Below are 21,911 nucleotides of genomic sequence, written 5' to 3'. Positions count from 1 at the left end.
ATCTCCGATCCCCCCCGAGTTGAGAAGGATCGATGAGAAGGATCGCAACACGTTGATCAATTAAAGTCAAAAAGTTAACATTTATTTAGAAGAGAAAAAGATTACATGAACAATTCTCTGCAGATATCTGGCTCTAACTATTGCTTGCAAGCAGGAGGTCCAACACACCAACACGTATCGCAGCGTTGGGTGTAATGGCGTCCCCGAGCAGTAAAAACGCTGAGTTTTTATACACATGAAGACCATCCTCCGTGCCAGTTACGAGAAGCTGCAAATCAGGTTGAGATAAGAACCCAGGTGAAGCTGAGGGTAGCACACACACACACACACACAAGATCCTCCTCAGTGACCGGTGCAAATCACAATTAATTGACATAAAGTAAAAACGTGGATCCGAGAACTTTCGCACCAAATAAGATATGAACCAAGGCCACGAACAGAAGTCCTTTGTTTTGCAGCGTCGATGAGATCGAGTCGACCGCCCTCCCTTCTCAGGGCACAGCTGCAAACCAACATTCTGTATCATGCTGCTCTTTGCACATCAGGGTCAAATACAGGACACTTGAGACACGGCTTTATCACAAAACAATGTTATAACATATTTTACCAGTACATGCATCTCACAGAATCAAGGAGAGCTGAACTTTTAAAAATAACCAGTTGAAACAGAGTAAAAGAATAACATGAAGTTTTTGGGAACCAACTGAAAAATAAAAGAATAAAGCACCAGTTGGTAAGATTAAAATGAAAAGGGTATAGATCTCTTTTCTGCACTTATTATACTAACGGTTAAGAGTATAACGGTACATCAAAATATAATCCTGACTTTACGCCCCCTGGCCACGAAGTACACTAACACAGTTTGTTTTGTTCAAATTTATTATGTGGTACACAACTGTATATGAAACATTTTAAATAGTGACGGTTAGAAAGGCAACAAAAGGTTGGAAGAGTAAGTAGAGAAGTCAAAGGTCAAAGGGTGGGTTTAAAAGTCGGGACATCTGGGAGACGTCTTGCTTCAGGTCCACGATGTGTGTCTGGATCCTCCGGTGCAGCTCGTCCATGGAGGCCGTCAGTGTGTCGTACAGGGCCTGAACACAAGGAGGGGGGTCGGTCTCAAAGCGCTGTTGGTAGAGTCAATCCAAGCGACACACATGCACGCACACACACACACACACACACACACACCTGAGCTTTGGCTGTCTCCTTGCTGCACACGTCCCTCAGGCTCTGCATCTTGGCCTTGAGCTGCTGCGTCTCTCCGGAGATCTCCTGGATGCGTTCCGCCATCTCCTCGCGCTTCTGGTGGATCTGGTTGCACTGCCTGGAGAACCGGCGCCGCGGCGGTTAGTCAAGGCTTTCAGTTTCACACACACACACGGGATTGTGGGATATCTGCAGTCACCACATTGGCTGCTGTGTGAATTCTAGAGGAGCAACGCAGCATAAAGCTCCCGAATTGGATCAGAGCCAGATAATAATAAATACGGAGATCCTCGATCAGGTACTGATTACAGCTCATTGAGGATCCATATCGACAAGATACAACTTTTTAACTTCACAGGATGAGGGGAGCCTGAATGTATCAGGTCAGAGCAGAGCTTACTAAAAGTGTATCAGCGGTGCTGCCATGTTTCCTGCTGTCGATTAAGTTATTCACAGCGGAACTTTATCACAGACCGCCGACTAGGAGGATCAACCCAGAATACATTCATGTAGTCCTACTATTCGGTACATCTGGGTCCGCACGGGTCTCAGGTAAAGATAAAGCCTCCGTGATGCTGCAGAAGGACCGGTGTGGGGCGTTGCCATGGGAAACATACCCCAGCACTTCCTGAACGTGCTGCTCCTTCATCTCTCTCTTCTTCTGCCTGCGGATGTTCTGCTTGGACTCTTTGTCCAGCTTCATGCCCAGCGCTCGCTTCAGCTGGCCCCCCTCCACGCACAGGTTCCTCAGCTCCTTCTGCTTCTTCTCGTACTGAGCGGTGAGCTCCTTGTGCTACACACGCACACACACACACACACACACACACGCACACACACACACACACACACACACACACACACAGTGAAGCTATGCTGATGACAATCTGTAGAGAAAAGGTTCCGGTGTTTTCCCACCACACATCGACCAGCCCGTACTGCTAACATGAGAACGCATCGAGCTTTTGTGTCCTGAAACACGGCGTGCAACTGGACTTGTACAGTCTGGTTACATTAAACCTGGCAACATCTGTGCAGTAGTCGTCCTCCTCGCTCTGCCATATGCAGATCTTTTAGAATACAACTGCATCCAGCTGGTTCCTGTTCACGTTGGACCAGATGGGATCGGTACCTCCTCCACCCGCTGCTTGGTGTTGTTCATGCTGCTCTCCAGGTCCTGCAGCAGGTTGTACATGTGCTGGATCTCAGCCTCATTCTGGGTCACACTCTGCACGCTGTTCTGTATCTCCACCATGCGCTCGTCCGTCTCTTTCTGGAGTAAAGACAGGAAGTCGACATTTTGAACAACCAGCAGGTGTTTGGAGACAAGCGTGTTTTTCTTTCCTACTCACGATGTTGTTCTTTATGTTTTTGACGTTCTCCCTCATCTTCTCCATCTGAGCCTTCAGCTCCTCTGGAGACTCCACGATCTGAGAGCGCAGTTTGCCGATGTCTTCCTTCAGGCTGCAGACGTCCACCTTCACCTGGGCCTGACGCACACCACCCAAACAGGACACGCCTCTTATCAATCCAGTCCCTCTGATCACTCTCTCTCTCTCTCCCTCTGAGCTGGTTTTGGGACGCTGGAGCCAAAGTACCACCCGCTCTCGTTCAAACACGTTTGATGAATGGACTCAGATGTTCACGTACCAGTTTCTGGGTCGTCTCCGCGATTTTGGCTTTCCACTCGGCGATGCTTTCGTTCTTTGCCTCCTGAAAGGAGATGTGGGTTCACAGTGTAACGTACACGTGCACACACAGACACACGGACACGTTTCATCACCACCTACCACTTCCTGGTACTCGTGGATGTTGGTGGCCTGCAGCTCGGAGAGAGCGGCTGCCAGCTCGTCGGCCTCGGCCTGCTGCTCCGGCGGGATGGTCCTGAGCGGGGAGCGGGAAAGAAAACGCCGTTCTCATTTCTAAACCAGTCGGCAGATGTTTGGAGATATCGGCACTAGAGATGTCGCTTTTCACTTGAACATGATGAGACTATATGGAATCCTTATCATCAATGTTTCGTTGCAGAAATAATGACCCAGTGACTGAAGATAATCCAAAGATTTAATTAAAATATTAATGGGACTATTTTCTTTCCATCAAACTGGAAACGCTGCAGCTCCGCTGAGGAGGATCAAAGGTGTCGTCTCGCCACGACCAAAGCGCAGCAAAAAAAGTGGGTGTGGTTTGGTAGAAAGGAAGCAGTTGGGGGGAAACTGTCCCTTAAGAAATGAATCTTTAAGCGTTTACCGACTAAAACACAAGATGACGTCACCACGGATTTACTTACGTCAGCATCTCGATCTTCTTCTCCGCTTCCAAGATGCCTCCGGAGTAAGTCTGCAGCCGGTCCATGTCCGCCCTCTGTCAACAGGGGGAGGAACTCTTACACACAGTCTGTGACCGCACACAGACACACAGGGTGCTCTGGGTAAACAGATGTCCAGGAGGATTTGTGACGTGGTATCAGGAGAGTATGTTGGAGGTTTGATCGTCTAGGTTTATAATAAGTGACTCCGCCCCCCCCCCCTCCCAACCCTCTGAGGATAAGAGGTGTAGAAAATGAATGAATGAATTTCTTATTTTGATCATGTTGGTTAAGACCATTGATTAAAACTATGAAAATGAGGCCGTTATCTATGCTCTCCATTGAGAAAATGACCTTTACTTTGTTGAACTCAAAACACCAAAGTGACACAATAACACAAACTAACGGGTGGAGTTGTAGGCAGCCGGGCACCTCTGTGTTCTGCAAAGTAAAATGACTTAGTGTGACTTTGTTAATTGATCCGGGGTCTTAGAGGTGAGCATAGGTGGGTATAACAGGCCCGAGAAGCGGCCCTTTAAAAGTAAGGTTTCAGTCACAACAATAAAAGCGTCTTCTTTTCTTTGTTTTGTTTATTTCCCGGTTACCGGGAAAACCAGGGGAACTTCACACACGATAAATCTGTCCAGCCAACAGTATTCTATTCTGTAACAGGTCATTGAGTATTTACAGTGGATCATGCAGGGTTACGGAAATATATTGTCCTTGTTGACCCACGTGACACAAGCCCACTCCAGGTTTTATCCTCTAGCGTTAAACCCCCCTCCCTACGTGGATCAATATCACATACAAATCTGGTCTGCTTCTCGAAGATCATGTCCATCCTCTGCTTCCTGAAGTGAAGGAAGTTCATGATGGCGCTCAGAACAGTCAGAGTCTTCTGTTTTTCTGGAAAAGGGAAAAGGAGACAAGTGATCCACTACCAGGAAAAATTAAAACCTGGACGGAAGAATGTGCAAAAAAAAGCCTGAACTCACTTGGAGCTAAAAGGTCGTTCAGTGAAAAATCGTACACCAAACACATCGGCAGAAACTGCTGCCTGTAAGAAGACGGCACACGGCGACGGTAAAAACGCAACAAAGCACGAAATCATTCATATATTATGTATATATCTGTATATCGGTGAGGAGAGGAAGGAAGAGAACTCACATGCGTATGTAGACACTGGTGATAGCAGTGGTGCCCTCATGGTACACGGGGTTCTGAATGTTCTCCATAAGTGGAACCTGCGTAGAAAAAAGGAAATCAAGCTGTTAAAACATTGGACGGGCGACAACATTCTCTACGTAAACATGCTGTGCAATTTGTCTGACTGCTCAGTGGCGTTTGGATCATTTAGCGGACTTACGCGCTCAGACGGACGGTACTCACCATGGAGTGACACTCGGGCCTGAACCGATACAGCATATGCAACACCCTCATGTACAGCGTCTGAACCGCCTCAGCCTGGGAGGGAGAAAGCGAAAGTGAGCGCCACGTTGACAGGCAAAAGATGGCCGACAATCAATCGGCATGTCAGAGACAGCGGGCAAACGTCTGGTCCGGTCCACTTCTTAGTCGTTGACGTGAAACTGGCTTGAGGTATGCAGCCGGTTCCCACAGGATTTCTGGGTAAATTGTAACCTCAGGAGGTTATTGATTATTGTAATCTGCTTCTATTAACACTGGCTGCTTAATAATCATTATTAACCACAACCACATGAGATTGAATGAGGAAAAGATGAGGGATTATTAATATTTTTTTTCTTCTGCCACCATTTTTTCAGGATTCATTTTAAAAGGTAATTTTACAAGTGAAGAATTCTAATAATTTCAGATATGATCTTCAGCATGTTGCTGCCTTACTTGTTCATATCTGGTAGTGAACTTAATAAAAAATAACTAAAAAGGTAAATCATTTGGGTGGAAATTTAACAAGTGGTGTCCAGCTGATTTATCTACTTTTTCTTGTCATTATTTTGATTTTATAAACGAAGGAGTTTGATTAATCCAGAAAATTAAGTAATAAGTACTCTAAGTATTAGAAAATAATCTTCAATTAAAAGATCAAAAACATCCTTTTTACTTTCATATGATAAGACAGTGTAACCTGTAACGTCATTGTTGTTTTACTGATTTCAACTATGAACTGAAATTCCCAAAATTGTGAATTGACTGATTATTAGTCTACAGACCCGGACAGGGATTTTGTTGACAAGCAGGATGACAACAATACTTTCAATATAAATGTGAGCATATGTGAGTGGAACTACTGAATTTACACACAGCTTTGGCTCAGTCTTCAATAGGATTAAAATATATATAAGAATCGCGGAATTCGCTTGCACAACAAAAACATGCTGCTTGTACAAAGTGAATGAAATGACACACGGTTTGAAATAAATAAATTCAGTTTGCATTTAATGCAATAGTTTTATTTTATTTCCTGTCACTGTCCGTGTTGCCATAGTGATACAGTACAAGTTACTGGTTTATATTTAATCGATGAAAAACTTTTGTTTGTTTTTACGTTCGACTTTCTTTGAGGAAAAAGGCCTTTCAGTGCTTTGTCGTCAAAAGAATGACGTATATTTAAAATGTAAAACGTTAGCTAATATTCACGTCAGCTAGCAAATTAACTCCTCAGTTCAGTTCCCTGCATCCCTTGTGTTGTTATAATAAATATAAATATTATATATATATATATATAAGAATTGTGTAACGCGCCCCCGTAACTTTCTAACGAGCATCCATGTCTCCTCATCGTCTGGCTCTCGCCGGGAGCGGAACGGTACCTTCGGGGACGGAGTCAAGTCGCTCTTCGTGAAGTGTTTGGCCTCTTGACCGGTGAGGACTTCGGTTCGGTAGAAATTCACTATCGCGTCGGCAGTGTAGATGGGGAAGGTGTTTTCAGACATTGCTGCGCTTCACTAGTTACAAACATAGAAAGACACAGAAACCTCTCGGCGACGACACAAAATTGGCGCCTTAAAAACGACTTCCTTGTTGATTTCAATGTCTCAAATGTGATTGGTCCTTACACGCTTCTTCTGTCACTGACCAGGTGACACGTGACCCGGCAGCGCCCTCTGCCGCACGGGCCGTGTAAGAAGGGGTGAAATGCGTCATGCTTGGGTGTCTTCTCAGCACATTTTGTTACGAATGAACAACAAAACAAGTGCACGATAGTGTATAGCATGTTTAATTTGTTCAAGAACTTGGATTTCATCTTCCTAATCGACACTCCAAAACTGTAGGGGGCGCTGATGTGCCCTGATATTGTTTGTTTTTTGGCCAATTGCACGTGACAAAACACGGAAGTCACTTGTGTGTCCCTGGATGCTGAGGTGGGGCTTTGAGTCACATTTTGTAAGTCAACGCTTGCTGTGTGCAATGCCTCCGGACGGAGTGATTGACCGGATCATTTCTACGTCCACGGTTTTGTAAACCAACGGATAATGGCGGCGAACTGGGCCGAGAGGATCTCCGCTTTCTCCCGCAGTCCGTCTCGCTTCCTCTCCGGGACGACAGCTGAGGATTTCCTCGCGGAGCTGCTGCGCGAGCTGCGGGATGACCGAGCCAGCTTCGGTGCGAAGGTAACCACCGCTCACGAGTGAAATGTGCAGCGTTCACCTCCGCGAACGAGGCGCGGCTGTCAGGAGCCTCGTGCGCGTGTGTTTGACGTTTGGTGACGTCAGGCAACAGCTTCCCAGACCACGTGACCGTTTCTCCTTCTATGTCAATAAGCGGCCTTTTCTTACAGCTGTGAATTGCGTAGCTGACAGCGGTTAAAACACCGTGGAATGTTTAATGCCTGGTTCGAGTCCATAACTCTTCCATTTCATCCACCGCAGGTCCTCCTGTTGTCCCCGCTGTGCGAGCACCCGTCTCTGCTGTGTCCCTCGGCCGCTGTGGGCGAGGAGACGGCCATGGAGCTCATGTCGGTGTTGGCCCAGTGTCCCCCCAAGTCCGTCCAGTTCCGCTGCCAGCTCCTCGTGGCCCTCACCGCCGTGCTGGTCTGCGCCTCCTGCGTCGCCACTCGCTCCCGTGCGTCGCAGGACTTCCTGGACCTGCTCCTTCAGCTGGTCCAGGACACCGGGGACCTGCGCGGGGACGACGGCCTTCGCTCCCCCCGGGCCGCGGCGTGCGACTGCCTGCGGGAGCTGGAAGCCTGCTCGCCGGGCCTCCTCGCCCAGCGCCTCGAGCTCCTGGGCGGCCTCCGCCAGCGAGAGACCTCCCGGCTCCACCAGGCCTACGCGGGGCTCCACGCTCTGGTCCTGAGGAACGCCGTGTATCGCCTCGCCCGGGACACGGGAGCCGGCGGCGAGCAGCTCAAGGCTCTCCTGGGAGGCAACGCGTGGGTGGCGTGGGAGGCGGAGCTGGACTCGGGCCCGGTGGATGACGGAGACTGCTCCGCGGCGCTGTCGTCCCTCGCCCTGGGGCCCATGGGCACCGTGCCGACCCTGCAGACGGGGCCCGACTGTAAGGAGCTGCGGTCGGTCCTGTCCTCCCTCCTGGAGGAGTCCTACCTCCTCACTCCTCTGTGCCAGGCCGCGCTGCTCCATCGACTGACGGAGGTGGTTGCCATGGTGCCCGGTGTCCCTCCAGCCGTGTTCAGAGCTCAGCTGCTGAGGCTGCTGGGCACGAGCGAGGTGTGTGTCCCCGACTCGTGTCCTTTTATTGTTCAGGTCCTCAGATGAAATGAGGATTATGAGTATTTATTTGCGGTCTTCTGTTGATCACTTTGATGATCCAATAGGAAGTGGACATCCCCGCCGTGACCCGTTGTTCCTCTGCTTCCAGGTGTGCCTCCTTCACGCCACGCTGCTGCTGAAGTGCGCGTTCACCGACAGCCTGTTCAGCGCCGAGGACGAGGCCTTCCTCCTCCAGCGGCTGGTGGTGCTCGCCCAGCACCCGCTGCTGAGCGCGCCCGAGAAGCTCTTCCATGTCGACTGCCTGCTGCACTTCCCCGAGAACCGGCCGATCGGCTGCGGCGCCGACGGCGACGAGGCCCCCCCCGTGCTCCTGACCCCGCGGCTCGCCTCGGCCCTGGCGCCCACCGTGTTCGACGACGGCGCCACGGGGCTGGCCCGCCTCAACCTGCTGTCTCTGGTCTACCTGGAGGAGGCGGAGGGAGGGGAGGGGGAGGAGAGCAGGGGGCTGGCTTACCTCTACGAGCACGTCGGCTCGCTGCTGCGCGTCGTGGTGAGCGGCGGCGGCCGGGAGCTCGTCGTCACCGCCTTCAGAGCCGTGTTCCTCTTCCTGTTCTACTTCTGCCACGTGGAGCGCTACTGCCGCAGCCTGACGGAGGAGCTGTGCCAGCTCTACCTCCGCCACGCTCACCTGGCGCCGCACGCCATCAACCTGGCCGACCGGGTCCAGGAGAAGCTCGCCGAGTCCGACTGGGCGGTGGGATTCCTGCGGGCCCTTCAGGGGGTCATCACCAATGCCCCGCCCGCTAGTCTCACCTGGCGAGGGCTGGGTTACCACCTCAAGGCGCTGGCCCGCGTGGCGGAGGAGGGGGCGATCACCCAGCACCGCACCGTCCGCTTCCTGTCTGGCGTCATCGCCGCGCCCCCTCGCTCCCCGTGCGCTGGCGGCGCCTGGCGCCTGGGGAACGGCCTGCTGGCGGTGTGCCGCCGCCTCCTCGTCCACCCGGGCCTGGACTCGCTGTTCATCCCCCTGGCCGACGTCCTGCAGCATCTCAGCCGTTGCTATAGCGACACGGACATCCAGGACCACGCCCGCCTCTACTACACCCTGCTGACCACGCTGTCCAGGGAGAAGCTGGCCGGCGTTCTGGCCGCCGACGGCGGGCGGCGGGTCAAGAAGCGATCGCTGTCCTGCATAGTAGGCGAGAGCGAGGGTCTGGCGAGCGCGCTCACCGTCCACCGGACGGAGAAGTCGCTAATCGGGCTGACGGAGGTCCGCTCCGCGCCGCCAGCTGCTGAGGCGGGCGACCTGAGGCAGAGTGGGACTTTCCCAGCGGAGGCTCGCGCGGCTCTGGAAGAATACCGAGCGCAGTTCGATGACCCCGGCTTCGCCTCGCAGGTCGCCATCGACTACCGGCTGACTCACATCGACGGCGACGACGACCCCCGCTTCGACCAGCTCTTCAGCATCCGCCTCCACTTCGGCCTCACGGACGCCCACTACGAAGAGCTGGCCGACGTCAGCGTCCCGCGGCTGCTCAGGGGGGGGGCGGCGGCCGAGGTCACGCTGAGACTGAAGCCCAGGCGGCCCCGCCCCACGACGCTCCACGCCAGCGCCATCTTTACCGCCGAGGACGGCCTCTCCTGGTTCACCGTCCTGCCACAGGTCCACGTGGCCTTCCAGCAGGCCTTCGCGCCCCTCCCCGCCCCCCGGGCCTGGGGCCGCGGCGGCGGGCCGGTCCTGTTCGAGGCCCTCTGGGGGGAGATGAGCGCGGAGGACCAGGAGGACTGTGCGACCAGCCTGTTCTGCTGCCAGGCGAAGGAGGGGCCGCTCAGCGCGCTGGTGGCGGAACACTTCCTCCCCTTCCTCGTGTCCGACCGGTCCGACGAAGACGAGTTCAAGGTGCTCATCTTCCTCCCGCCGCGGGCGCACGTGCTGCTGAGGATACGACCCGGGGAACCCGCGCAGTTCCACATAGCCACAGATGACTGGCGGCTTCTGAGTCACCTAAATTCCTATTTACTGACAATCACGTCCTCGCGGGGCGACGCCCCCCCGTGATGCAGCGCGGTGGCTCGCTTTTAGAAAAAGATCATTTTAAAAAGCGGACTTTTAAAAAAACAAATCATGAACTCTTTTGTCCCACTTTAATAACTAGTATTGCTCCTTGTATTAAATTGCTGAAGATGTTTCAAAATAAAGTTATTGCATTTTAATTTTCTTGATTAAACAGATGTGTGAATAGATGGTGTCATTTATTTTCCAAAGTTGTAATATCCTCCTGTTGGATGAGGTACTAATACTTAATAGTACTAATAATGATCGTACTAATACCTCTTTAATAAAAGTCAACGGCCTGTGAGACACATGGTTTTTATATGGTTGCTTTTTATTTTTTTATGCTGTTGGAAGCTGTAACATGTTGAAAAGAGAAGCAGAGAAAAGATGTAAACAATGAACAATTCCTTTAAAAAAATCATTGCATAGCAGCAAATGTTATTTGTCAACATAAAACTGCAGACTCTAAATCTTGTCCTCTACTAAATGTAGATGGAACCAGTTGGATAAATTCAAATGGACTGTGTCCACGTGGAGGCTAACCAGTGTGCCACACTGTGTCTTTCTATTAATACGGTGTTCATTTCCATCTGTAGACCCATAAATGTCCCTAAAGTTACCCATAAATAAGGCACACATTTCTAAAGACTAAAGACGAAGATCCTTGGTCGTAATTGGTTTGAATGTTTGATGGTATTGGTTCATGTTTAGTCACGTTCATAAATCCACTGTCTCTTATATCCACCAAACTGTAGTGTCGTTCCTCCTCATCACGTCTGTTCACGTTTCATTGACAGCCTCACTTGTACGTTATCAGTTATTACAAAAAATGTCGACCATTTTTTTTGAACAGCTGTTCATATCTGATTCATGGAGTAAATGCAGAAGAAATATCCCAAATCCCCTCAGCTAAAACCTTCATCAACCAAATCAAAAGCTTTAAACAAATTATTTCCCTGCATTTGTATTTGATAACGCTCATTTACATATTTAAAAGATTTGAGACACCACGACAAACGATTGTTTGGATGTCCGTCACCGTCGGGATCGAGTTTACCCGCTTCTCCTTGAGTCAGTGCGAGACGCTTTGGCTGCATGTGCGGACTCACGTCCATTAAGACTAACTGGTGACCCCCCCCCTCCTACTCAGAGATGCCTCTGAAGTTGGGTCCTGTGTGCGGCGGCAGGGTGGTCTGCTGGCTGAGAAGTTTGTCCATGATGGCAATCTCGGCGTCCCTCTTCTCCACCTGCTCCGCGGGGGTCCAGGACATGTCGTGCTGAAGCTTGAACGCGCCGGTGAAGGCGTGCGGGCAGCTGGGACCCCATTCCTTCAGGAGAGGGAGGGGAGGGGGGAGCAAGGCCACGAGGGTGAGACGGGAAAACGGCCTTTTTCTGACAAAAAAGCTGAATAATTGATACAATTGAATATGCAACTAAAACCACCAAACTTCTGAATGTTTGCAATTCACAAAAATAATTAAAAACTCATTTTTCCCTGTATTTCACAAACTCCATATCGACAAACATACTGCAACCGGTCAAATCCAGCCTTAACCCGCCTGTGTTTTTGTCCACCTGCTCGCTATCGGCTCTCCTCTCAGTCACGTGACCTTTAAACTGTGTTTGTGTTACGTCAACCGTCTGGTTGGTGCACGTTCACGTGCACACGCATCGGTAGAATCCTGACCTTCGGGGAGATGATGGAGAAGTACTGCTGTCCGGAGGGCCGCTGGTAGAGGTAGTACATGTTGCCGGGTTTTTTGACTATGTTGCAGGCAGCGTGGTGGAGGTCGGCATCTCTTTTAGCGTCCTCCAAAACCTGAAAAGAGAGAAGAAATATGAACGCTGGACCCAAAGCCTGTTTTTGTCACAATGTGTCGCGTTAAATGCGGTGTTCGTGTCATAGGGCCACGTTACACCAGATGTAATCAGAGAGATAGTCTTCATCCGCTCTCCTGTCAAAATGTGCATTATTATCAGGAGGGAATCTCGTCAGGTGTGAACATTGGCGTTATGATCACATGACCACTTTGGTTTTGTTGAATAGATCCCACTCCACAAGAATCCATGTTGGGTTGTTTAAACTCATCTATGTTAAGAAAATAGCTGCATGTATTAAGAGTTTTCACCGCTCACCTTCCTCGCCTGTTCCTGCAGGTACCTGATCTGGTCGGCGATGACCGTCAGTTTGTTGCAAGCGTTGGCTTTAGTGAAATCGTCCCCCTAAATAAAAAAAAAAGAATCCAGTCATGGTCGTGTAGAAGCGGAGAGCTTGGAAAGAATCCTCGTAAGTGTCAGTCCGTACCCGCTGTACTTGCGTGGCCAAGGCCACCAGGTCCATGGGGTCTCCCACCCTGGTGGTCTGGTAGGAGCTGACCAGTTCCACCCCGCTGGGGGCGCTGCTGCTCTCAACCAGCGTCACTGTCAAAGGAGAAACACACACGCACGAGTACAGTTACGTCACCATTGTATAACGCATGGTGTGACTTACTGCACGACCACGACAGCTGCTCCTACGACCACTTCTGAACCCATTATGAATAAGAGGAGTGCGGGAAGTGGAGCTGGTTCATCTGAGGGAGTGTAATCCCATTCACAGCGACGGGCAGCTCTGCGAGACACCTTGCGAGGTGATTTTGAGACCGCAGGGACGGTTTGACAGCGTAGACACGTATAACGGCTCGGACGGGACACGCTTCTCTTACCCGTGGTGGTTCTGTCGGGCTGATTCGGGAGGCTGACCGTCCTTTCCATCTTCTTCTTTACCTTTTCACGACAAACGCCTGTCACAGAGGATATTTAAAGCTCCGACTGCTGGTTTCCTAACAGGCTGAATAGTGAATACCTACCTGAGGTTCGACGGGGTCCTAAATCTCCGTCCCATTTTGAACTGATGGTAGACCTAATATGTGCCTGTAAGGAAATAATAAATAAAAAGCTTTGTTGGATATTTTTTTAACGTGATAAATGTATGTTTGCAACGTGAAACATTCCTTTGCAAATGAATTACAATGGGACAATTTTAACAAGTATATTCAATAGTATATTCACATGATTACTCGTGTGAGTTTTCGGGCGCATAAAAACATCCCCGCAACAGAACATTTAAAACGGAGAAGATGTGTCACTGTTGAGAAATCAAAAAAGCAGAGTTGCGATTTCCCTCCATAAAAGCTGTTGGCACACGTTTATTCCATCCGCAGCTGAACACTGCATTAAACCACAGAGGCGCGGGATAAACGCAGAGGCGCATTACATTGACAACAGTCTTGGCTTTAGGTTTCTTGCCATTTCCTTCCATGGTTTCCCCCATGATGCATTGCGCTCACACTTACACAAGTTGGGTTTTTTTCACGATGGGCTAGAAGTATTTCCCATTTTATATTTATTCTTTTTTTTGGGATAACTAAGGTATTATCACAAAGCACATCAGGAAAACGTCCTGCATACTTAACTCAAATAATAGTTAAATATTTGCGAATAAATGTACTTTAATAGTAAAAGTACTAATTTCGTAACATAATGTGATATACGTAAGCAGATGAGAGAGCATTAACTATTCACCACTACTGGTTTGTGCATAAATATTTATATGTATTGCATTTGCAGGTTTCCTGTAACAACAAAATGTGGGACATATATTTTCATCAAAATGTGTAGTATTATTTCACCAAGTAACTATTTATAACATAGTATCAAATAAAATTAAAAATACACTTGCGAGCAGGTCTTTTTTTTACATGTCAATGGTTACATATTCTTCTAAAAGTAGTGGCTTTAGTCATTTGTGCTTGTCTTTATAATACGATAGGCTTCTTCCTACGCAGAAATCCAATACATACTGAGAAAAAACGTATGACATGAACATATTGTTCATATGATGCCAAATGTGCTCTTTTCCCTTTTTTGGCTGTTTTTGATAACTTTGCCAAAAAGTCGCACCATCAGGTTGTTAAAGTCATATTTTCCGGTTTCTATGCAGCTGATCACTGTGGACACTCGAGTTTCTTAAAAAAGCAAAATAAAAATCCCATTTATTGCTCCTAGTTTGAGTTTTATGTGTAATTACATTTAGAAGCGTGGTCCTTGTTGACGATGATATGATATTGCTTCGATTTTTAGTGGGGGGTTTTTTTGTCCGGTTGATGTGATTATTTTACACAGTTCTACTGTAAATGAGAAGTACACATTTAAGTCAAGCTTTATTACATTATTACAACGACCGGGGTCTTCCGGGGGAGGGGGGGCTCGAGTGTGCCAGAACCCCGCCTCCCCGACCAGTGGACACCTCTCCGCCTCCCACCGGCGTCTAACCTCCTGGATCGGGCTGCGGAGCCCCGGCGGGTTTTCAGCATCATGGAGTCCCGCTACGCGCTGCTGCTTTGCTGCCTCTCCCTCGCCGCGTGCGCCTCGCACCCTCTGGAGCCCTTCGACTCCCTCTTCGACACGGCGGTGGAAGCCTACTACAAGGGGGACTGGCTGACGGTGATCCTGAACATGGAGAAGGCGCTGCGGAACAAAGCCACGGTCCGCAGCGTCAAGGCTCAGTGCCGGCTGGGCTGCGCCAACCAGACCGCCTTCGGGGGTCCCTCGTCCGGCCCGGGAGCCGCCGTGCCGGGCGCCGGCTCCGTGGAGGACCTGGGCTTCTTCCAGAAGATCCTCAAGCGGGCCGACTGCGTGAACTCGTGCGAGGCGGAGAAACTGGGCACCCCGACGGTGCACTGGGTCACCGCAGAAGTGGAGCTGGAGTTCAAGAAGAGGACCCCGTACAATTACCTGCAAGTGGCATATTTTAAGGTAATCGAGTCACGCATGTCGGAAAAGTTAAAGTTAACTCCAATTAACGTTGTCCTTGTGAAAACGCGTCACCGGTCGCAGGTTATAAACAAAACCCAGTTGGACACTACCAAAAAAAAAAAAAACTCCCCCGAAACCATCGCAAAGCGTGCCACGTCTTTAAGGTGGAGTCCGCTTCTGTGGAGGCTTCGCGTGCAGACGTTCAGGGATCCAGCAGTGAAGAGGCCCAACGTGTGGCCTTCAAATGCTACGTACACACTCACTCTTTCCCCGACACGAAGCGCAGGAGTTCTGGAGTACTTGTAGCGTCCAAGTGGGACGGACTCCGTGGGAAGCGATGGGATGCGCGAGGATGTTATTTTTTTTTTCACATTAGCAGTTTTCTTGGATTGAGTTTTAGCAAAAAAATACGACCCTCAGACGGAACTTGAACGCAGCACCAAACTTTAAAAGCCTGTTGCAGAATTAAAAACTATCACTGAGATATGTGTGAGAATAAAAATAAACCGTGAATTTGAAGGATGATTCTTAGAAGGGGTGTAAACACATATCGATACTGTTGTGTATCGCGTTACTATGTCTTGTGAGGCCGTGTTTATTCTCAAATCATCACTGTTGGTTTTAAAATTAATAGTTCCATGGATAAGATTGTTTCATTTTGTGTTGCGTTCAAACACACGGCTGCTCAATATCATGGGTTTGTGTGTTTAAAAAATTTGATTTATTTAAAAAATACAACATATATCACATTGCAGACAGTATCCCAATACATTGTATCCTAATCCCTGTATCACGAAGGGCTTCATGAACTGCGGTAAATGGTTTTGTTGAACAGCTCCTTTAATCAAAGGTAAGCAGCTGACTGCGAATGTGCTCTATTTTCTTTTTTTTTCCTCCCAGATCAACAAGATGGACAAGGCAGTAGCAGCGGCCCACACGTTCTTCCTGGCCAACCCGGATCACATGGAGATGAAACAGAACCTGGACTACTACAAGATGATGGCCGGGGTGGAGCCGGAGGACTTCAGAGATCTGGAGGCCAAGCCGCACATGGTGAGAGCCGACGCCTCTTCTGGCCGCTCATCAGAGGGAGGCGGCCCGCCGCCTTCCAGCGCTTTGTGGTTGAGGACATTTGCGGAATTATGGCGTTAGTCCATTCTGTACAATGCACTGGCCCAGAGGCACAAGGCAAAATAGACGTTAAGACAAACAATGCAATGCACATTCCTGACATGCCGTGTTATATTTAATTCGTTTGAATAATGTGTTTCTTTTCTTGGCACCAATGGACACAAGTAAAATCCCTTTAGGTTAAAACCTAGTTGGCGCCGGTCGGATTCTGACCCCAAAACAAAAGACCTCGCGTCCACTCTGTTGTTACCGCACTATTACATTTTACAGGTCGTAGCACTTGTGATTCGGCGCGACCGTCCCGCTCTGTCATGGCGACGCTCTGTCTCTCCTCAGGCGGAGTTCCTGCTGGGGAAGAGCTACTACAGCGACGACTCCTTCGGCCTGGCCGCGGGCCACTTCGAGGCGGCGCTGGACGAGTACTTCGCTGCCGACAAGGAGTGCAGGGCGCTGTGCGAGGGCTCCTACAACTACGACGGCTACAACTACATGGAGTACAGCGCCGACCTCTTCCAGACCATGACAGGTGAGGCCCGTGCGTCCTCTGGAGAGGGGGGGGGGGGGGGGCTTAGGGGGGTGTCCAAATAGAATCGGCTGACCGCCGCCCCTTCCGTCAGACCACTACATGCAGGTGCTGAGCTGCAAGCAGCACTGCGCGGTGGAGTTGGCCTCAACGGCGGGCAAAGACGAGCCCTTCGAGGACTTCCTGCCCGCGCACTTCAACTACCTGCAGTTCTCCTACTACAACAGTGAGTACGCGGGCGGCCCCTCGTCCAACGTCCCGGGAGCGAGTCGACGCAGGCTCCCCGTCGACAAAGCGGCAATGCTCCGACACGATTTTTGCGTCGCGCTCACGTGTAGGCGGCCACTCGATGGCCGCGCTTCCCCCGTAAGCGGAGCCGCGCGAGCGTCTCTCGGCGGGAGGCCTCCTCACTCTGTCTGTCCCCCCCCTTCCCCTCCAGGCGAGAAGTACGAGCAGGCCGTCGAGTGTGCCCGGACCTTCCTGCTGTTCCACCCCGGGGACGAGGTGATGAGCCAGAACCTGGCTTATTATTCCGCCGTGCTGGGCGAAGACAAGGCGCGCGCCGTCGCCGCCAGACAGGTAGGACCCGAAAAAAGGTCCCAAAACTGTTTCCTGCCTCTCGAAGGAGCAATGAGTGGGGTTTGTTTTGAGATTTGAGGCTTCATATGCTCCGAGAAGCCGTTCAATCTGTGTATTTCATTGTTCGTGTTGTTCCCAATGACCATATTACAAAATGAAGACATTTAATATAAATGATGCTCATGACCCCACGTGGTTATTTGTGAATTCAGGGGTTTTTAAGTGACCGTTTACCTACAGTACAAATGCTAAAAACACATCTATTCATGTGTATACTTTACATTTTAGAACTATACATGATGCTTTATTTTTCTCTGTCTTTCCTCCAGGTGGTGCAGCTGCACATCCAGCAGTCCATATTGGAAAAAGAGCTGCTCTACTTTGGATACGAAGCCTTCGGAATCACCTTTGTCGATCCGGTGAGTGAATAAGTCCGTCGCCGCGGAGCACATTCTGCTGACTGGTGGTGTTTGACTGGTGCCTTTTTTACCGTCTCCCCCGGCATTCAGGACGCGTGGACTCCCGAAGATGTCATGCCTAAGAAGCTGAGGGACAAGCAGAAGTAGGATTGACCACGAAGCCTCTTTCTCACACACACATTTACACAGAATCCGTTTGCTGTGGAAGTGATGTCATTCCGCCTTTTCCGTGACTCAGGGCGGACAGAGAAACCACGGCGAGGATCACGGAGGAGATAGGAAACCTCATGAAGGAGATTGAGACTCTGGTCGAGGAGAAGAAGAAGGATTCTTCGGAGATGGCCATGATCATAGCGCCTCAGGAAGGTGAATATTACACCCGGATGACGAGAGAACCCGTCATGTCAGGGAGACGATGGAGCATTTGTTCCTCGTTGTGCGCTCATATTTAAACAAATCCACAGTAAAAATAGACTAGATTTCCACCAACGTACCTTTGGCAATGGGTTGGTTGGTCTCGTGTGTGTGGTGGCTTCTCGGCGCACTTCTATCTCCAGGCAGCAGAACGCATCATTGACCAACAAAGAGCTCTTACTCTCCTGCTGTTTAAAGGGCCCACTGACCAGAAAGTGAGCTGCACTTTGGACCCATTTCCTCATGCAATGAGAAGGTGTGTCCAAAGCTTACATCACCGCTGCATGTGCTCATGTGCCACCAAAAGGAGCTGATGATTGGACAAAGAGGAGATTTGGAGACTGACGTCCACATGCAGCACCTGTCCTGTCCCTCAGATCTCTTCGTCCCTCACGCTCGGCCTTGCGCCACGATTGTGTGCCATTTTTTTAAAGTCGCACTCGCGGCTGCCGATTGCTTCAATAGGGCCCTCCGGCCTCTTTACCCCGCGTCCTGTCTCCTCCAGGCGGCGCCCCGTTGCCCGGCGACATCAAGGTGACCATGACGGCCAGTCAGCTGAACGGCTCTCAGCGGGTGCTGCTGGACGGGGTGACCAGCGAGGACGAGTGCAGGGAGCTGCAACGCCTCTCCAATGTGAGCGATGGGAGGAAGGAAGGAAGGGAGGAAGGAAGGAAGCAGCATGTTGCCTCTAAAACAGACTCATTGATGCAAAGATGTCTAATTATTATGCCCAATAATTCAACATAAATTATTGTTAGCAATAGTGTCGGCGTTGATCGAGAGTGTTTATGCCGTGCGTATTCCCCAGGCAGCTGCTGTGAAAGGCGACGGCTACAGGGGGCGGCCCTCCCCCCACTCCCCCAGCGAGACGTTCCAGGGAGTCACCGTCCTGAAGGCCGTGAAGGTCCGTTAAAGCCAAGCACCAGTTGAGTCCGGCGCCCCCCCCCCCCCCATGTGCTGCTGCTCAACGCCGTTTGTTCCCCCCACAGCTCGGGCAGGAGGGGACGGTTCCGCTGAAGAGCGCTCGTCTGTTCTTTGACACCAGCGAGAAGGTGAAGAAGATGCTGGAGTCGTACTTCCGCCTGGAGGCCCCCCTGTACTTCTCCTACTCACACCTGGTCTGTCGCTCCGCCATCAACGGTACGTCCAAAGGGGGGGTCAAAATGAGGGACAGGGAAAGTCTGCATTCATCGCCTGTGGCCAGTAGAGGGCAGCAGGACAAAGCGCTGACGTCCCTGTAGAAGTTGCTGTGGCGAACAGGTTGAACGCGGCCTGGCAGAATCTGGTCATGTTAAAACGTTAAACGCGTTCTGGACGGTCTGAGTTGTTCTTTTTGCACTGTTGTCTATCCAGAGAAGCAGGAGCAGCGCGAGGACCTGAGTCACCCTGTTCACGTGGACAACTGTCTGCTGGTCTCCGAGCTAAACGAGTGCATAAAGGAACCTCCCGCATACACACACAGAGACTACAGGTGAGCACGCGTGCACAGAGACGCGTGCAAGTGCACTACAGAGTCCCAGTGACGGGCACCTGCATAACCTCCTGACGTCTCCCCCCCCCCACGCAGCGCCATCCTTTATCTGAACGGTGACTTTGAGGGAGGAGAATTCATCTTCACTGAGCTGGATGCCAAAACAGTCACGGTAACTGTCCAGCTTTTCCTTCCGTCACCTGTTTCTCCACCTGTGCAGCGCCGATTTCAATCAGAAGAGTGCCCGTCTCCGCCAGTTTAGGTTTGCAATTACCGCTTGTGTCATATTAATGAAAATGAGCCACATCAGCAGCGCGAATAGACCCCCAATCGCATCGAGCAGCTTGAATGCAGGTGGTTGTCCTGCACTTAAGGTTGACTGTTTAAAGCTTCCCCTGAGCAGAAACTGTCAGTCATTGGTTTAGTCCTTAAAGCTTTGAGTGCTAATAGCTATGTTAGCACTGTTAACTGTATTAGCTCACCATGTCTCCTCCTGTTGATGCGACCGATCAACATTTTGTAATCTGAAACAGAAAGTAACTGATGCAGTTGTGATATATGTCAGCATAGTTGTGTATATATGTATCGTTGTCATAGATGATGTGTTTTTTCAGTGTGAATTGCCAGACAGGTGCAAGAACACATGGCTGTGTGTTTCCCGTAGTCTGCATGATTAGCCTTCGACTGACAGACAGATGCACGGACGCACACACCGTATCGAAAACACATAATCTCCCGCCGGAGATGATGGCAAGTGTCACGGGTCTCTGCTTCTGGACTCCTGCAGGCCGAGGTGCGTCCGCGGTGCGGTCGCGTGGTCGGGTTCGGAGCCGGGCGGGAAAACCCCCACGGCGTCAGAGCCGTCACCGGGGGCCAGAGGTGCGCGGTGGCGTTGTGGTTCACGCTGGATCCCGCCCACGAGGAAAAGGTACGCACCATCGCCGAGGACGAACGCTGTGCAGTGGTAGTTTTTACCAGCAGCATCGTTTGCTGTTTGAAATCACTTTTTCTGGCACATCACATCATTCGTTACGACTACAAGATCCTTAAATAATAACAGGGGGTTATATACTCTTTTAAAGAGTAATATCAACTGTCTTTTCTTCCGTTTCCGCAGGAGAGAATCCAAGCTCAGGAGATGCTGGATATGTTTTCCACGCCGGTGAACGCAGAGTTCATCAAGAAGGAGGCGAGCGGCGCCTCAGAGGCCCCACCGACCACGGCTGAACCTGCCGCACGGGCGGACCAGGGAAAGACAGACGGCACGAGGGGCGACGCGCCGGCGAAGCTGAGGCCGGACGCGCCGGCAGGCGACGTGGCCGCCGACCCGGCAAAGGACCGGGCGGAGGCGGAGCCGGAGCCGGTCGGCAAAACGAAACCAGGCGCCAAGGTCAAAGCCGCTCCGAAAGCGAAGGCCAAGGCGGCGAGCAAAGCCAAACCTGCTGCCAAAAAGGACGGGAAGCAGACGGTTAAGACGCAACCCGAGCAGGCGGCCAAAAAGGACGCAAAACCGGCGGCAAAAAAGACGGTAAAAGTCACCAAGAAGGACTCCAAAAACGCCGAAGCCAACGCCGCGTCGTCCTCAGACTCTCAGAGCGGCAAGGAGGAGCTGTGACCAAAGCAGCGCCAGAGACTGTGTCCCCCTCCCCCCCCAGTCCACACGTCCCCCGTGGGGGGGAGGAGGGGGGAGGTTGAGTCCGTTGTGCCTGAAATCATCACACGAGCGCTCGACAATCTGCTGAAGCGCCCCAAGCTGCCTGCGTCTGTACAGATAGTTCCTGCTTCCATCGCTGTTTGCGTTCTCCAGGTGTGGGGGGGGGGGGGGGGGGGGGCGACCAGCTCAACCATGTGAACAAATGAATAAAAGTGATGTTTTCTACATTGGGTGATTTTCATTTAAAAGAAGCGAAAACGTAATGCAATACTCAGAGCCGACACTAGAGGTCAGGGTGTAAGCGGCAGTCTGTGAACTCACTGCTCATTCTAACAAACCATAAAAGAAAAAGACATCCAACATAGGCTTTATGATTTTTTTGAGAGGGGGGTCGGGTGGGATGTCCTGCTGTGATTTGATTTCAACCTGAATAATTCAAAGCCCTTGTGCTCGTTGTTCTCCGCAGCCTCCTTGAAGGCTCAGCACATTTCCGCACCGTCACATTATAAATCTCGAGGCCTCCTTGGGAGAAAGGAAAAGTTTGAAGTTGAGGCCCTTGCTGATGTAGACGTTTTCTCTGTGGACGCTGCTCTTCATTAAATTTAGATTCTTTTTTTGCTCTTCACCAAATATACAGTTTCCACTTCTGTCAACCCGAACCCTCCCCACAGAGACTCGATAGGCAGCACATCATTCAGTAAGTA

The 21,911-nt window shown here is 50.7% G+C and overlaps 4 protein-coding genes across 4 annotated transcripts; 2 read left to right on the top strand and 2 right to left on the bottom strand.

The window, feature by feature from the left end:
• Positions 1 to 60: 60 nt before the first annotated feature.
• On the bottom strand, positions 61 to 6,672 carry nuf2 (UF2 component of NDC80 kinetochore complex). The gene is made up of 13 exons (XM_040203678.2): positions 6,304 to 6,672; positions 4,901 to 4,975; positions 4,679 to 4,755; positions 4,507 to 4,568; positions 4,320 to 4,417; positions 3,494 to 3,567; positions 2,994 to 3,087; positions 2,854 to 2,916; positions 2,556 to 2,693; positions 2,336 to 2,476; positions 1,824 to 1,999; positions 1,189 to 1,324; positions 61 to 1,091 (listed from the first exon to the last, which is right to left on the bottom strand). The coding sequence occupies exons 1-13, from the start codon at positions 6,424 to 6,426 to the stop codon at positions 966 to 968; spliced, it is 1,383 nt and encodes a 460-aa protein (XP_040059612.1). The 5' UTR covers positions 6,427 to 6,672; the 3' UTR covers positions 61 to 965.
• ap5b1 (adaptor related protein complex 5 subunit beta 1) lies at positions 6,579 to 10,561 on the top strand. The gene is made up of 3 exons (XM_040203677.2): positions 6,579 to 7,104; positions 7,363 to 8,160; positions 8,312 to 10,561. The coding sequence occupies exons 1-3, from the start codon at positions 6,967 to 6,969 to the stop codon at positions 10,220 to 10,222; spliced, it is 2,847 nt and encodes a 948-aa protein (XP_040059611.2). The 5' UTR covers positions 6,579 to 6,966; the 3' UTR covers positions 10,223 to 10,561.
• c17h1orf50 (chromosome 17 C1orf50 homolog) lies at positions 10,533 to 13,131 on the bottom strand. The gene is made up of 5 exons (XM_040203679.2): positions 12,925 to 13,131; positions 12,525 to 12,640; positions 12,356 to 12,442; positions 11,907 to 12,038; positions 10,533 to 11,547 (listed from the first exon to the last, which is right to left on the bottom strand). The coding sequence occupies exons 1-5, from the start codon at positions 12,971 to 12,973 to the stop codon at positions 11,362 to 11,364; spliced, it is 570 nt and encodes a 189-aa protein (XP_040059613.1). The 5' UTR covers positions 12,974 to 13,131; the 3' UTR covers positions 10,533 to 11,361.
• Positions 13,132 to 13,609: 478 nt separating this feature from the next.
• p3h1 (prolyl 3-hydroxylase 1) lies at positions 13,610 to 21,432 on the top strand. The gene is made up of 15 exons (XM_040203681.2): positions 13,610 to 15,016; positions 15,917 to 16,069; positions 16,484 to 16,673; positions 16,765 to 16,896; positions 17,110 to 17,249; positions 17,579 to 17,668; positions 17,759 to 17,811; positions 17,907 to 18,034; positions 18,588 to 18,715; positions 18,891 to 18,986; positions 19,072 to 19,222; positions 19,436 to 19,553; positions 19,650 to 19,725; positions 20,341 to 20,481; positions 20,671 to 21,432. The coding sequence occupies exons 1-15, from the start codon at positions 14,576 to 14,578 to the stop codon at positions 21,166 to 21,168; spliced, it is 2,535 nt and encodes an 844-aa protein (XP_040059615.2). The 5' UTR covers positions 13,610 to 14,575; the 3' UTR covers positions 21,169 to 21,432.
• Positions 21,433 to 21,911: the final 479 nt, after the last annotated feature.

This window comes from Gasterosteus aculeatus, chromosome 17, assembly GCF_964276395.1.
Source record: "Gasterosteus aculeatus chromosome 17, fGasAcu3.hap1.1, whole genome shotgun sequence".
Taxonomy (NCBI): domain Eukaryota; kingdom Metazoa; phylum Chordata; class Actinopteri; order Perciformes; family Gasterosteidae; genus Gasterosteus; species Gasterosteus aculeatus.
Note: the sequence above shows the minus strand (reverse complement) of the source record. Positions and strands in the feature narration are given on the sequence as shown.